Consider the following 16,081-nt stretch of genomic DNA (forward strand, 5'->3'; position numbering starts at 1 on the left):
GCACAACAGCTGTCTGGGCTGGGGAGACACGTTAACACTCACTCAACCCCCCCCCCCCCCCCCCCCCACCTCTTCGGGAGTCCGCCGCCATCTAACCGTCCTGCAGCCACGGTTTCATCGAACCACCCATGGCCTTGCTTTGACAACCTCCAAGCCATTCCCGAGGCGGCTCCAAGAACTGGCCTGCGTTCACGTCTGAGTCACGCTGAATGTTTGCGAAGGAAGGACAAGGGAAACAGAAAGTCCCTCAAGAGCCTTGGGACCATTCAGGTTCAGAGTCACAACCCAAAGACAGCGCCCACGAAAAGCGGAAAAGGTGGGAACTAGATGCAAAAATGCTATGTAAGAGCGCCTGACTCTTTCGTCCGGCATATTCCACATATCGTCTTTTACACTGTATAGTCCTTCTAATTGCTACAAGATGTGAATAATGTCAATATATTTGTCGTTTTTCCTGAGCCTTCCTACTTCCTCGTCCTTACTCCTGCGGGGAAACCACTTCGGAGTTGAGCCACTACAACTGGTGGCAGCGTCGGATAGAACTCAGCTCAAAACCCCACCTTTTAAGGTGAGAATCAGAGACAAAAAGATAAATCATAGAGGCTTCATCTTCCCTCAATTGTTGCAGCTTAGGCAGGATTACCAAGGTAAGGTAAACGCTTCAGCTATTGTTATGTACAAACAGCTGTTACGCTACAGTTTTGAGCAAAATTTCTATCCCCTAACCCCTTTTCTAGCGAAAAGCTTAAGCGTTCACATGTTTAGTCCCAAAGAATAAATCAGTATCACATAGAATATACAGAAGACTACCATTAAGACGAACTCTGTTAATGCAAATCCTCAGATAAGATGAACATTGTGAGGCCATTTGGTTGGTTTCCAATATAGGACTCAATATAAAAGAAAATCCACTTAAGATGAATGTGATTCACATGTGCTTCAGTTAAGACGAACTTTTGCAGAAACCACGAAACACGGCGATCCCATGCAGAGGTACTCACGGGGCATCTGCCCTTCAAGTCCCTTCAAGTTCATCTTAAAGGTAATCTACTGTACAGTGTTTTTATGACCCACAATGCCGAGCATACATAAACTTACTGGAAATTTCTCTCCCCTGCAAAGCCTTTCGTAGATGCCCCGTTCGGAGTCAGCATCAGGAAGTGGCGACCTTTTCTTCAATGGCACACTATCATTTTCAGACATGTCCCCATCATCGCCACGTTTCATGTACTGCTCTCGCTTTGCCAACATGTCCTCATAATAGCGCTTGTTTCCAGGAGCACGAGGATGGTCAGGAGCTGCATTAAACAACAAAATTACATGTTGCTTAATGTCCCGCAATATTATTCTCTTTTACAGTACCACGCAGTTCTATTACATTGTCATTTGGCACAAACCAGCATTGCATATGGAAAAGCTGTACTTTGCGATTTTGAAATTTTGTCTGTTGTGATTACATCAAAGGGCTAAAAAGCTTTTAACATTAACCTGTAACCACTGCCTACTACAATGCCTCTGGCCAAATGGGTATGACAAATCAATGAAGAAAGGCATTAAGACGGTTTCAATTTAGAACCCACGCCTTTCAACATATTTCAGAGAGGTTTTTTTTTAGCCGATAAAAGAAAGGTAGTTTTGCTGACGGCCATAAATAAGATTTTTTTCCGAATTGCTAAGAAAGAATTAAAAAAATAGATGTGCTTGCCAGCTCTGTCAACTTATATGGGTAGTCAGACATTTTTTTTATGTGTGTTTTTGCTTTAATGAGCTTCCGACCAAGAAATTAAGATGTGAATGGAACCTAATTTGTTCCTGTATGCAAACAGCCCGCTTCTGACTTCAGCTGCCAAGAGCACGGTAGATCTAGTGACACCCAGCCAAACACCGCTAGTGATCCTACGGTGATGGGCTCATGTGCCATGAACACATCAACCTCTCTGACAAACTGTAGGAAAATGGCCTATCTTTTATGTCAATGGTCCTTGCTGAATGTTCCAAAAAAATTGCTGATAAGTATCACGAAGCCCTATACATCATATCACGAGGTGATAAGGTGTTGAGTCAGGTGGCCACACAATTTCTCTGAGCCACATTCAATACCAATTGTTCATGGAATCAGCTCATTTGTGCATAGTACATCAATTGTTTTATGTCAACATTCTACCAAGTTAACATTTCGGAAGTTCCTTTAGTCGCTGGTTGTTGAACTATAACTGTACAAAATGACAAAAATAAGGTGAAAGTGCATACCAACCAGTATAGCAAACACTGAACCAATACTAGCATAAACTCGAGGAGCAAAATGTAGGCTCACCAGCAGCAAGCAGATCGTTTGTCAGCTTCAGGGCATGATGAACATTGCCTTGCTGAAAAAAAAAAGAAAGAAAGAAAGCAAGAATTACTAATAGGTGACACCCGAAGATTAACATCTGGTTAATAAAAAAAATAAATAAAAACAGGTTTAGGTTTAGATTTGTGGGGGTTTAATCCAAAAGCGACTCAGGCTAAGAAAGCAAAAAAAAAAAATTCAAAGAAGCCAGGGATGGATTTATGGGCAACTCATGGAGGAGTTGGCTGGGTTGGAAAGGGAATTTGCACAATGCTTTTTTTTTTTTTTCACATCTTTTGGTAAAAAAAGGGGGGGGGGGGGGGGGGGCAACATAGGTTTTCCACGGAAAATTTGTCGCTTGAGGAGAATGCCTGCACCCCCTCTTCAAATGCACCCGAAAGTAGCATGAAAACATAAGTCATTCAGACTACAACCCAAACAGAAAAGGCAGGAAAGGGCATCACACTAAGGTAATTGAAAGATACAAGATGCACTACCCTCAAGAACAAAATATAGCCGCTGATTACAAATGTATGCAAAATGGAATTCAAGTCATCGAGTGTGTGCATGCCTTTTATTCCCCTGCAAGCACAAACAGCTTAAGTGGCAGACAGTTCTGAAAACCCCAATGCTGATGACAAGAAGCAGCTCCTTTTCAGATCTATGCTTGCCTTAAACTATGGCCTTTTCTTATTTTCTTCCGCTGGAGGTGAGGGCAGGAGGAGGAGAAGGGTCACACTAAACTTAAAGCACACTGCCGCAATTTTCTCTTCCAAAGCCCTCACATGAGAAACAGAAGCATACCTGATATGTGGAAAATGCCAGATACTCCAAAATCTCAGCCCGGTCAGCTGTTTTGTCCACCTCTTCATCCACACGATCAAGAGCCTCTTGCATCCACAGCACGGTGTGGTAGTGGTCCTCATTGTTATACGACTGCCGGCCCAGCTCAAAGCAATCGCCAGCTGTCAACATGGGCCATGGGAAGAGAAAGGAATTAGTCAAGAAAGTGCAATGTCAGAAAGCTCATGGGCAGTGCAAAGCCCACAGAGTCAACTGCCTTTATATCAATGCCCTAAAAAAAAGGAAGTACTTATGTACAGAGTGCACGGAGTGTACTTAGCAGTCTAAACAGGAATAAACATCTTATTTCATGGTTTTCTGCCTTGCACACTGTGTGCTGTACAATGCCTAATATCTGTATCACTAAACGTTTTACAGTTATTACAAAGCTTTAGAAAGAAGCAAGGCCCTCAAATTAAACAATTAAACATCACTCTGAAGACTAAGCGGAAACTAAGGTCAAACAATATATGCCCACAGTAAGCCATGTGCAAAATTTACATGCTTCGCAGCACCAGCCGTAATTATGGTGCTTCGTTTTCAAAATACAGGCAATGATGTAATGTCATATTGACATTATTGGGTGAAGTGTTGCCCACGCTAACGATGCCCTGCTCTAATGATGTTGTGAATTTCAAATGACAGCTGTAATGTTGAAAAAATATTTTCAGAGCATCTGTGCAAAGGCAGGAGGCATGTCTATAACAGACACAGAAATGCTGCTCATTAGGATGATAATCCACGAGACGAAATAGTCATGATAAATTAAAAGAAAATCAATTGGGAAAATCCACAATCAAAGCAGTGCCTTGGTGCAGCCTGCCATTTCTAAATTGTTTAAGAAAGGAATAAGAAAAAATAAAGCTTTTCATATACCACAGCGGAATAAGTGAAAAAAGTTAATTATTTTCACGGATAAAAATTGCCTGGAAAAAAAAAAAAGCCCAATCTGTCTGTGATCTTGACCTAAAAAAAAAAAATAAACTCAGATTTTTTTGCTCGCCAAATTTAAAATGAGCTAATATACCTAAAGCCCAAACCAGATCTAAGGACATAACTACAATGTTCAAGGTACCAGTTGAGACAAGCTCAATTTTATAAAATCAAAAACTCAAAAATAACAAATAAAGAAACAAAGCAGATATTCTTCAGATTCTGTTACTGGGTCAGCTGCATTTAAGACATCCTTAGCAATCTGTGAACAGATTGCAACAATCTGTGAACAGATTGCCTTGCAGGAGTTAGTGACAAAATGTATATGTACAAAGTCAAACACACAAAAGATTCTTTAAGCCCTCCCAAAAGGAAAGGACAAGCAAGAAAGGGCAACAACTGGATGGTGCTGCCTGCCTGATAGCTCTGGAGAAGGCCTGGTGACACCCTGGATGCGGCCCTTTGCCAGGCTCGCTGTATCCAGCCGATAAGTGTCTTGCAGCCGCAGTAGCGCAAAAGCTGCTCCAGTCAGGTCCTCCTCATCAGGGAAGCGCAAGTGGCCCGAGTGTGTGATGTTCTCCACCATTGCTGTCAACGAAATCGCCAGTGCTGTTAATACACACAGGAAGACATAAAAACGGTACTCGCATCAGATAACAGCCAGTGTTAGAAAAAACATGTGGTGCCAGATTTTTCTCCCTAAAAGGCTCACAAAATGGTTAGAGGCTTCTCATTTTTGAAAGAAGTGATGCACAACTTTTTACAGCAGCCAGCAGAGGTCAAATGGCAGGCATCAACTCTGTGCAAGGAGGCAAACATGTGACATGTTTTGTGTGAAGTGACAGCTTTCAGCACCAAATAATTTTCCTTTGGTCTAAGCTGCCATGTTTAAGCCATGCAAAGATGTCCATGAAGGTCTTGAACAAACCAGAAATACCGTATTTACTTGTGTAATTTGTGCACTTTTTTTTCCTAAAATTAAGGCTTCAAAAAGGGGTGCGAAAATTATGCGGAGATTCCATGAACGCGCTCTAAAAAACTCCACAAAAGTCATAACGTGCAATGTATACGGTATATTGCCGTGTATAAGTCCACCCTGAAACGCGCTCTCCTCGCTAACCAAAAAAAAGTTTACTCCAAATATGATTATATCAAAATATATTTACATCCAGCCATTTATATCCAGCTGACACGCTGAGAAATGCTGTAACACAGACGAGTTCACTCAGAAGCGAAAGACCCCATTTCAGATTGTGCTGCCACGTTGGCTATTTATGTCCTTGAGGCCCTCGAGCATCCGCTTCACTACTGGAACATATGCAATCTGGGTGACATCACCACCTGGCTTTTTTGGCACTTTCTGCTGCATCTGAGCTACTGCATCCGTTTCCGGCATTTTGGCCACTCAAGTCTCATTGAAAGGGGCATTTTCTAAAGGGACACAAGTTGGAATATGGGCCCAACCCAACCCACCAAAAGCTATTTCAGCTTTCAAGGTAACTGGAGGTGTCTTCCTGGTAATGCACCTTTTATGGGAGGAAGCACTCTTTCGTGGTAACTTCTTCTCAGACCAAACTGAGGTATCCTACTTCTGCAGTACAACAGTACCAAACAACAAAGACAGTGGCTAAAGGATAGGGTGAGTGCTGCCCTTTTCCTGCCCTGTCCTCCTTCTGCCGTTGACTTCCCTTCTCTTGTGCCCCCTATAAACTGGTATCAACTTGTCCAGGTTTGCCACATTTCTTAGCCAGACACCTTGCCTTTTGCAGAATGCATGCTTTCTATTCGAGAAATGAAGCCTACAATTTTTTCAGCACAGCTGCATGCTTAAAAGAAAAATACCTTGCTGTTTTAGGCACACCATGAGTCTGGGTATGAAAAATGAAATATTTCATTATTATTTATTACATTAAGTGCCAAAGGTATAACGTACGCTACAAGGGATGCTTTACTCGAAGGTTCCTGGCCAATTCCCGCCATATGGGTTTTTGTTCATGTCATAACCTCATCCTACGCGCAGTTTTGTATTTCACTTCCATTGTAATACAGCCACTCCAGTGCTGCCACATCCTGAACCTCCAACGTCAAGCACAACATACCTTAGCTGCTGAGTCATTGCAACTGGCAGGAGGCATTTTTAAAATGAGAGTTAAACACGCTATCATAATATCCAGTTATAGTGGCGGCATCTGGTTTTCTTAAAGTGAACCATTTTTGTCAACTGATGTTTCTCGTTAGGTCTCGGAGCTGCCGAATTGCTAAACGAAATAAAAAATACGGCAACTTTACCGCTCATCCATTTTTCTATATACAAGGTAAGATGAAGCCAGAGCCCTGTGAACATGCTACCATAACATCACTATATTAGGGCATCACTATAGGAGGTATTCAAGTGACGTCATCTGCAACGGCACTAGTGGCCAGCAAGGCATTCGCCATGTTTGTGCTGCAGCCAGACTCAGCATTTAACTCCGTGTAATATGTGAACTGTGAGTGTTTTTCGCGACTTGTCATAGACGAACTTCTGTCCAACCTGTAAAACCGTGTGACTGAGTTGATACGCCATGAACTGTGTGAAACAGACAGAAAAGAGTGGACACAATCAAAATGTTCCATTTTCTGAAAACATCGACCTGTACAACTGCAGCGGTGCCAGTGTGGTGAGCGACATATAGGACTGCTGCCGTGCATTGAAATCACCGGTATCGAGGCCTGTCCTGTGCATGGCTTAGGTTTCGCAACAGGCAAAGAAATTAAAGCGCATAAATCTGTGACAGCGTGCAACTGTTTGACAAGCAGACGAGTCCAAGAGCTGTGCTTGAGGGCGCCGACAGTCAGAATTCCGTTTTAGGAGAGGTAATTTTTTACATGTCTTCTCGCTTAACTAGCTTAATTTGCCATCCCTGTCTAGTGAAATTAGCATGTTACTACTGAATCTAGCGCAATCGGTGCGCACTGTGTGGCTGCAAGCCTAGATTCCAGGTCATGTGCATTCGAAGCAGCACTGTGTTGCTACAATCAAAACTGCAAAACTTTCTCCATGGACTTGCTGTTCCTGCTCCGAGCACATGACAGTATTTGTCCTACCATCCTGGCACATAAATAAGGAACTATGAGGCTCTACTTCCTGCTGTAACAGCGTTTGTGAAGTTTCAGCAGTTTGCGAGCTACAGCTGCTGGAAATATGAGTTTCTGTGGCACCAGTTTTGGAATTTGGGCAATCAATCGAGCGTTATTTATCCATGATGTGTCCTACATGAGTAGCAGGCAGTTATTAACTGACATGAAAAGCTGCAAGTCATATACTTCCTTGCGTGCAGTGCAGTCAGCCAGCTTTGCTGTCGAGCTGTGGTGCAAGCTAGGGTGGCCGCCTAACTGCAAAACTGAACACACAGCGCAGTTATATATATTACGGCACCAAAGAATTCTGCTGCAAACTTCATGCCCGCATAGCATTCCGCAAAGAAAAGTGGACATAGACGCATTTAACAACATGTAAAAATGTCACGGATCGTTAACGATATGGGTTGAGTACCTCATGGCATTGTACTTGACACTGCACGAGCTGGCGTGAAACGACTCCAAACATGGCACACTTGTCACGACGAAGCTCGCTCCGTCAGGTAGCATGGCCTTAGTGAATACTTCTTACACCAGTTACACTAGTTTACCCCTGCAGGAGCCTATAGCATCCATGCATTGCAGAGAAGCCAACACCTCTGCATCATTTAGACTGCTGCTGAAAGTTCACTGGCTCGCCTACTCTTCTTGTGCTTTCGAGCATTTCATTTTCTCCAAGAGCACATGTCCATTGAAAAGTTAGTTTTGTATCAAAAGTACGCAGTTTAATTAAAAGTTTTTTCTAATTATTAAAAAAGAAAGCGGTTGTAACTCGTGGCATTTACAACAAATGGCGCCACCCATCCACATGGCAAGTATTTTTTCGTAACTCATTGAAAAAGCCCTTGGTGGAGCCGAAGCACTACTAACAAGCCGTGTCATTCACTGCAACAGAATTTTGGCTAGAATAAAGCAAGTTCACCATCTCATGCCCATCCACATTCGCCGAAGCTATTACCAACCATTTTTCAGCATAACACTTGTTCAACTGACTGTTTGTACCCACCCCTTATGTAATACCCCCAGTGGGTCTTTAAGGTATTAAAATGAAATGATGAAATGAAAAATAAGCGGATTAAGCCACACCCGCTCTAACCCCTACACTAAGCATGTGTCCTGCATGCAAGGGCTTTCTCTCATAACTTGGATGCTTCAGAGACAAACATGGTGGGCCTCCGTGCAACTGTGACTCTCATAGGGAGCCTACACAGCAACTCTAGTTTCCCCTACCTTGATACAAGTGCTACAACTAATCATTAATCATTTTGTAAGCATTTAATAATTTAATCACTGTATGGCCAAAACACTGCAGGTGCATTTGATGCTGCAAAACAGGTACCCGTAGTGTGTTCTAAAATTGAAACTATTAAAGGAAACATTCAAAAGCAGCAAAGCTAGACTGTTCACCTTTCCCTTCAGTGTCCAACATCAACCTTGCAACAGCCTTCCAATCAGCCGTGAGCTTTTTCACAAGCAGGAATGCATTGACAGGGTTGGAAATGAACTCATCGCCATCTCGACTGGCAGCTTTGTGCAGCTGGTTGAATTCTTGCCTAAGCCTGGAAAAAAATAAAGCCGAGAATTGCTTATAATAAGCTGGAGACTACATAAGACAAGCAAGCGCACTGACACAAATTTTAATATTATTTTGTTGCTTATTTCAAACAAAGAACTCCCGACTTTTTTGTTGTCCTTCCTGGTGTCAAAGATGTGACGGCATTAAACCTGTAAACCCCAGGCATCTTACCATACAGTGCCTATCCCTGCCACACATCTTAGCACAAGCCTCGAAGATGCATGGACAGGAACTCGGAGCCAACAATACCTCCAGCACCATCCTGTGATAGTCAGCTGTGTTGCCACCGAGGTCACATGCACACACAGTACAAGCTGAGCAGCAGTAATGAGCCGTAAATACGTCAATCTTAAAAACAAGTAGAAGAATGTCCTAGTGTTCTCTAGCATGCCAGGATGAAAAAACCCTTTCCATCCTGACATGTTAGCATAAACACCCCATGAAAGTTGAGCAATCCATGCTACTTTCAACTATCAAAGCAGGAGAAAATACACTCCCCTCCCCCACCTACCGCCCCTCCTCAAATTTTTCTGTTAAAGGAAGCCTATTACAGCTATCATGGTAAAAATATGTCAAAACAAGAACAATCTGATCAGTTCAATATTATTTTCTTTACACCGCAATGTGAGCATCTTAACTGATATCAAACTTCTCGAACCAATTACAGTCCTAAATAATGTGCTGAAATGCCATTCGACTGAGTTAAGCTGGATGATATCAGTGAACTGCACAAGAACGCAGTGGCCCAGTTCAAAAACAAAAACTATTTCTGTGCTTTTATTTACGTGATTGTAGCACCTGTGTGTGTCCCTTTTCATGTGGTTGCCCCTTGTGCTAAGTTTACCAAGACAGTGGTGCGCACTTATTGTAAACAAACAGAACCACTACGCCTAAGTCCATACATGGTGCAAAGAAATCTCAAAAAGTAATGAGGAAACGAAATACTGATAATGCAGTGAGAAAGCCAGCTTAATGAAATAAATTCTACTGATCTGTGCAGAATATCTTTTTCCAGCTATTGCACAACATTCAATGTGCAGCACTGCACGAATAGGCTCTAGAAACATGCCTGCTGTTGCATTCCCTTTACTAACATGCTTGCTTGGCCGTAACAAAAAAAGAAGTCACGCACTGAGAGGTGACTTACTTCTTTATCTTCTCTAGCCGACCTTCCTCAGCATCCAGGTACCGCTGAAGTGTCTGGACAACGGCACCTTCTGTACGCAGTAGATGCTCAAGGTCAACCAAAGCAGTGAACACTTCACCTTGAACTTGCCTACTCAGGAGGGTGCAAATGCATGTGATAAGGACTGCACGCATGAAGAACTTCTGGACACCTGCCATTTTCGGAGACCTGAAAAGAAAGAATAATGTGTTTAACCCTGGTATGTTAAAAAAGCTAAACGGCAGTGCCAAGTTAATGAAAGGTGCTTCACATATGCAACTACACACATGCAAAAAAATGAATTAATCAAGTAGGATTAACCGACATAAATTCTCCAATGTAAGTTTAATGAGTTCATGAATGCCTAATTGCTACTTTTAGCATATTATCTACTGCATGATACAAAGCAGAGGCCCACTTAAAAATTACAGAAAATTTAGCCAAAATGAGAAACAGCCTCATCTGACTCTGGTAGCAACATGAGGTCAGGAAATTGTCTATAAAGAGCAGCCTTGATTGTTTTTAACTGATACAACCCCACGGAAACAAAATAAAAGAAGAAAAATAGACCATTACAAATTCCAAAAACATATTTTCACCCAAGTTCCAATATCTTTTGGTTGCAATATGTTTTGGTTCCAATATGTTTTTAGAATTTCCAATTTCTTACTTATTTTTCTGAATGCGCTAGCCACTATGTCCACAGTGGTGAGCGAAAAATATGCTCACAATCTTGCACCTTCTAGTACTAACGTTTCAGTGTTTTTAAAATAACACGACAATTAAAGGATTGGAGGGGACACTTGAGCTCCACTTCAAGGGTATGACGTGATAGTGTGAATGGGTTAATGCATACAGGGTGTTTCAGCAGAGACTTTAAGTTATTTTCAAAAATAGGTTTTTCGGTGTAAAAATATGGCTTTTGCAGCATAGTATTACCAGTGTTGGTGGACACCGGAAAGCTGGTGAATTGTCTTAAGTGGTAAGCTGGTTAACTAATTTCTGATAACTAATTTTTTAACTATCCCAGCTAGGCAACTGGTTGCAATTAGAGATTTGTAGCCAGTTGTTAGCAATAACCGTATTAGTTTTTAGAGTTTTGAAAATGCGATTATCCTCGGCGCTGTGGCTCGACAAAATTTGGCTACATCGTGCCAAAATACATGCGTTTTTTGAAAAGCATGCAGGCAAAGCCACCTTTCCAGTGCGCGTAAAGCAAAATTTTATCGAGCCACAGCGCCAAGGGTAATCGCGTTTTCTAAAACTGATAAGGCTATTACTAAGATTCGGCTACAAATCTCTAATTGCAACTAAGCACCCAACTCTAACAGTTCAAAAGTTAATTATTAAAAATTTGTTAACGAGCTTACTACTTATAAACAATTCACCGGATTTCTGGTGTCCGCCAACACTGGTAATACTATGCAGAAAAAGCTATACTTTTATTTCAAGAAACCAATTTTTGAGAATTACTTAGTCTTCCCTGAAACACCCTGTATATGCGGAGTTGGTCATTCTCAACTTCGCATTCATAGACCCCTGGCAGTTCTCGTACCACTCCTGGCGCAGTGGTGCAGCGGTTAAGCGTTACGCCACTGTCCTGCAATGGCAGGTGCTGACACTGGTGGGGCTTATTCAGCTCAGGAGGTTGTTCTTCCCAAGCAACCTCTCGAGACCAAAAATTTCACCTGCCACGGTGGGTTGCTCCTTGGAGATTTTTCCTAGATTTTTCATTCATGGCCAATGACGCCAACGCCACCTTTCCGTGACCCGAGCTCCTTAACACTATCGCATTAATACACAGACTTCAAGAAAGCTTGAAATAGTGAAGAAATGGTAATAACCACGTTGGTTAGCTCTCTCGGGTGCTCTTAACCATTTCTCTTCAGAAAAAAAAATTTTCCCCATACACTGTCCATGTATGCCACAAGGAAGCTAATTAGCATGCAAAACACCAATGATTATGTTTTTATACGCATGTACACAGTTTCATACAAAGTGTCACGATGGTTGGAAATTATAACATAGAAACACCAGGATTTGTCAAATGAGAACTCAAGAGATTATATAGACGTTTTTTTCAGAGGTGCACATGAGGCAGAAACGAAAAAAAAAAACGATATTATTACAGGTAACAAAATCACACCGCATGAGTATTATCAAAGACTGTGCTACTGAGATCACTGTTTTGAGCAATATTATTTACTGCGTTCACTAGCAAACATGAAAAGCACCCCAGCTGCAATACGAAGAATGCAAAATTCGTCTCAGAAAATCCCCGGACAAAGCTGTGAATACAAGATATGCACAACTGTGTATATAGCACCTAAAAGGGCTAAGCACTATGAACCATGTACACTGGAAGCAGTGGTTATCACGTGTTCAAACTGCTTCAATCATGCAAGGAATCTGGCTGCCACAAGAATGTTGCTGTTAGCCTGGTGTCAAAGGAAGCATAATTTAACTATGAAACTAAGTCATAACAAAAACTGGAAAAGTTCACTGCACAGTAATAATTATGGCCAAGACTGAACTAAGATTACTTCACTGTGTCCGACTGGCTCAATGATATGCAGCATCATTACCAATGTATCATTGCCATTACCAACACCGAACCACTACTGTTTTAGTTTGGATTAACGTTGCTGTCTCGTAGCATAGTCAAATACTGTTCAGTCAGTTCAATATAGGTGATCACGCAACTTCTTGGAATGTTTTTCTGTCACTCTACCTTCTTAAAATGCTGTAAGACTGAACACTGTTGAGTTTCATCAGAAATGAAAGCTCTGAGATATGTTCGAACTCAAACTGTGTAAATTTTTTGCCTTAACAAGACACAGTGAAAAATATTATAAAAGGCTGATATTTCCATAATATCTGCCCTTCACCGTAAGCATTTATTCAGTTGAATATACCATGTAGCATTCCCTTGCAGAAGTTCCTTATGAAAACTCGGATCGAGTATTAATGGTAGTAAAGTGATGTCAGTATTGGAATTTAAATAGCTTGGTGTATACTTAACAAGTGGAATGTCTTGGCACCGCTGTCAATTTTGTTACTACTAAAACCTATCGTGTTTTGGGCTTCTTGCAAAGTATCTTACAAAGAACTGTTGTATACGTTAAATGTTCGAAGCATACTCAAGTGTGCTTGCACAGTCTATGACCCGAAATCTGTACTTGACGTTCAAAAGTTAGAAAAAGTTTACAATTTGACTGTTCATTTTGTTTTTAATAACTAAGACAAATATTTCAGCGTATCAAGTGCAAAGATCACCATGAGCTGGAACACACTCCAAAAATGTAGGAAAGCTCATTTAAAATTGTTTCATAATATATTTTATTTAGGAACTGGAATTGTCCGGAACCAATATATATTGAATCCTAATTATGTGTCCCTACGGAAAGATCACTCATTTTTAAGGTTAAAGAATACAGGTGCAGAACTGACCTTTTCAAAATGTCTTTTTATTCCGTAAACTATTTCTGAATGGTACAAGTTGTATGAAGAGGTAGTACCTATATTATCAAATGATTCATACTCTTCCTTGCTGTGACATTTTTTTTTATATATCATGATATTGTGTTGGTTCTATCACAATGTTGTTTCTTTTTCCTGATCACCTGCACGAGGGGATTTTACGTATGTCTTTCTTTTTGCTACCCCCCCCCCCCCCCCTGAAGCCGGATAATGGCGCTGTAGGTATTATGATAAATAAATACATAAAAATGCTGCACTGCACTGACGAAACTGTCAGGGGTGTTCAATAAGTTTTGCTTTTTGGGCTGTAGCTTTCTTTATGAACTGATGGAGGTGAAAGAGTTCAAGTTCAGATGAAAGAGTGGAATATCTTCTTTCCCCGGAGCACATCCCTTTTTGACGTAGTCCCAACTAGCAGTGACACAAGGTTCAGCCACTAGTTCATTAGTCTTTGCATGCATCATAGAGGAATGAGGAAAGTGCACATCTTTTAAATGTCTCTTGGGAAACAGCCTGGGGTCTGCTGGCATGAGGTGCAAACTAAAAGGATGGTGAAGAAAAGCAGCCACTTTCATATGATGCCATGCAGAGAATAGTGCACCAGTGGTGGAAATGGATCACCACTGGTTGGGGACTATATATTGTGAAGTGATACGAGCTGTTGGGAATGAGGACATCCCAAACTTTCATTTGAGCGTACCATCATTCAATCTGATCCTGTAATGGAAAATGTTACAGCCCATGAGGCCAATTATCGAACATCATTCATACGTTCTGTGATGTAAAAATCTATCATGCTACATTTACAAAACACTAGCGTGACTAAGGCAGGTTAACAACAAAGTATGAATAAAATGAAGTTGACCTTTGCTTCAGAAGAAAGCATTCAGATGAGAAAATCATGCATGCAATAGCATTAACCTGCTTGCACACAGTATTCATGGTGGTGGCAGCGAATCGCTGGAAGGACAATTCAATTCCTAAATATGCACAAATAGTTGCTATTATTTATGCGCACAACTTGAACTTCCTTCGAGATAACACTTTTATAATGATGTTTTCAAACACACACACTCATTGGCGACGACATTTTGTTCCTTAGGATGGTTGCAGAGAATAAAATATGTAGCTCAGCAGTGAAAATTCTACACAAATCGCACACTCATATTATGCTATAAGCTTAACCCATTAATTGATATTTGACTCATGGCTGTAATGTGGCTCCAAAATGTAGGGTAGCTCCAAAATGTCTGCGCCAGTTTCGACTTTATCAGTGCATAAGATGCAAATTTCAGTGCCTATTTTTAGCACCTACAGGTGAAAATCCTAACTGATCAGGCTTGTTTAAGAAGCCAGTTCCCAGTTGATTCCAGCTGGCTTCCAGTTGCTTCCAACTGCGTATCATCTGGGTTCAATTGCAATCAACTTGGAATTTGTTCCTTAAACCAGTTTGATCAGTTAGGATTTTTTTTTTTTTTCTAGCTTTACAGCATTCACGATTATCCCGCAAGTTACGCGCGCACGGTTAATCACCAACGTAACTTTTTTTCTCCTTCTGGTGGACCGAATTCCGACAAAAGCAAGGCGCTCGTGGACGCACTTACTGCAAAGGCTACAAGGACGAAGCCCATGCACGATGCGCAGGGAGCGGACGTGCGATCGCCTCCGAGCCTATGGCTTCCTCACTGCGGTTTCTCTTTCAACGCAGAGCCAACGCGCCTATGCGCACTAAGATACAAGGTTTCCCATCGTGATAATCAACATCCCACAGAGCAAGCCACGAAAATCGCTATCCTCTGGCGCATCTCACTTCACCCAGTATTGCACAAAGAAGCAACCGGGAACCTCTCCACGGCGCCGATTATCTCCGTCTCTTGAGCTTCACATTTCCGTCAGTTGTCAAGGCCACGAGTGGGTGCTCCTTTTTTAAGACGTGGCCGTATAAGCAGACACACATGCACAGAAGCAAATCACACTGTACTTACAAGCAGACTTCACAAATATTGAAGACCGGAATTTGACGACTGAACGCGGGGCACTGCCTGACCGCAACCTCCAGCAGCAGGTCAACTTTCACTACGACAAACCGCTAAAACATCGGCCGCACGTCCAAAGGAGGCTGCACTCGCGGAGCGGGGCGGCTGGCTGGGCTAGCGTCGAGCGGAGTGAGTCCGTGAGTCCGCTGGCTGGAGTGCCGCTCCGATTGATTTCGTAGCTATCGCGCGGCTCCCGCGTACTGGTGCTAAATGCCGTCAAGAGATGGCGCTCGTTTCCTTATTGGGAGCTATTTTCTTAACTCTAGCGCGCGCATTTTCAGAGCGCGTCCATCGCCCACAAACCCGCGGCCATGGGTTACTCAAGGTTTAGGCTCACTAGGTTACATTGTGCAACCACAAATATTTTTCGGGGCTGCAGTGAGGTACAGAGTAAAGTACAGCCTTTATAAAAAAGTATACAGAGCCCAATGGGTTCCTGTCCAAAAGCAACACTGCATCGAGGCAGCCTGATCTGTGAAAGTCCTAAAATTCAGATTGGTGAGGATGGAAGTTTTCCTGACCTTCAAGAGATTTGGAACGCTGGGGATGCATAACGGGTCACACAGCTTAGCCAGAGGAAAGCCCGTTCGTGCTCTAAA

General features: G+C 42.1%; 1 protein-coding gene across 3 annotated transcripts in view; it reads right to left on the reverse strand.

The window, feature by feature from the left end:
* The window catches only part of PH4alphaEFB (prolyl 4-hydroxylase subunit alpha-1), a 42,639-nt gene extending 27,001 nt beyond the window's left edge, over window positions 1-15,638 (reverse strand). For all 3 annotated transcript variants that reach the window (XM_089581522.1, XM_089581521.1, XM_089581520.1), the window contains exons 1-7: window positions 15,432-15,638; window positions 9,949-10,155; window positions 8,633-8,784; window positions 4,523-4,693; window positions 3,134-3,294; window positions 2,315-2,366; window positions 1,099-1,298 (exon numbers count right to left, since the gene is read on the reverse strand). In XM_089581522.1, the coding sequence (XP_089437648.1) occupies window positions 1,099-1,298; window positions 2,315-2,366; window positions 3,134-3,294; window positions 4,523-4,693; window positions 8,633-8,784; window positions 9,949-10,145 (933 nt within the window). In that variant the 5' untranslated portion in view covers window positions 10,146-10,155; window positions 15,432-15,638. The remainder of the gene's footprint in view (window positions 1-1,098; window positions 1,299-2,314; window positions 2,367-3,133; window positions 3,295-4,522; window positions 4,694-8,632; window positions 8,785-9,948; window positions 10,156-15,431) is intronic.
* Between the last annotated feature and the right edge of the window lie 443 nt (window positions 15,639-16,081).

The sequence above is a fragment of the Amblyomma mixtum genome, chromosome 3 (assembly GCF_055824585.1).
Source record: "Amblyomma mixtum isolate Tamu chromosome 3, ASM5582458v1, whole genome shotgun sequence".
NCBI classification, from domain to species: Eukaryota; Metazoa; Arthropoda; class Arachnida; order Ixodida; family Ixodidae; genus Amblyomma; species Amblyomma mixtum.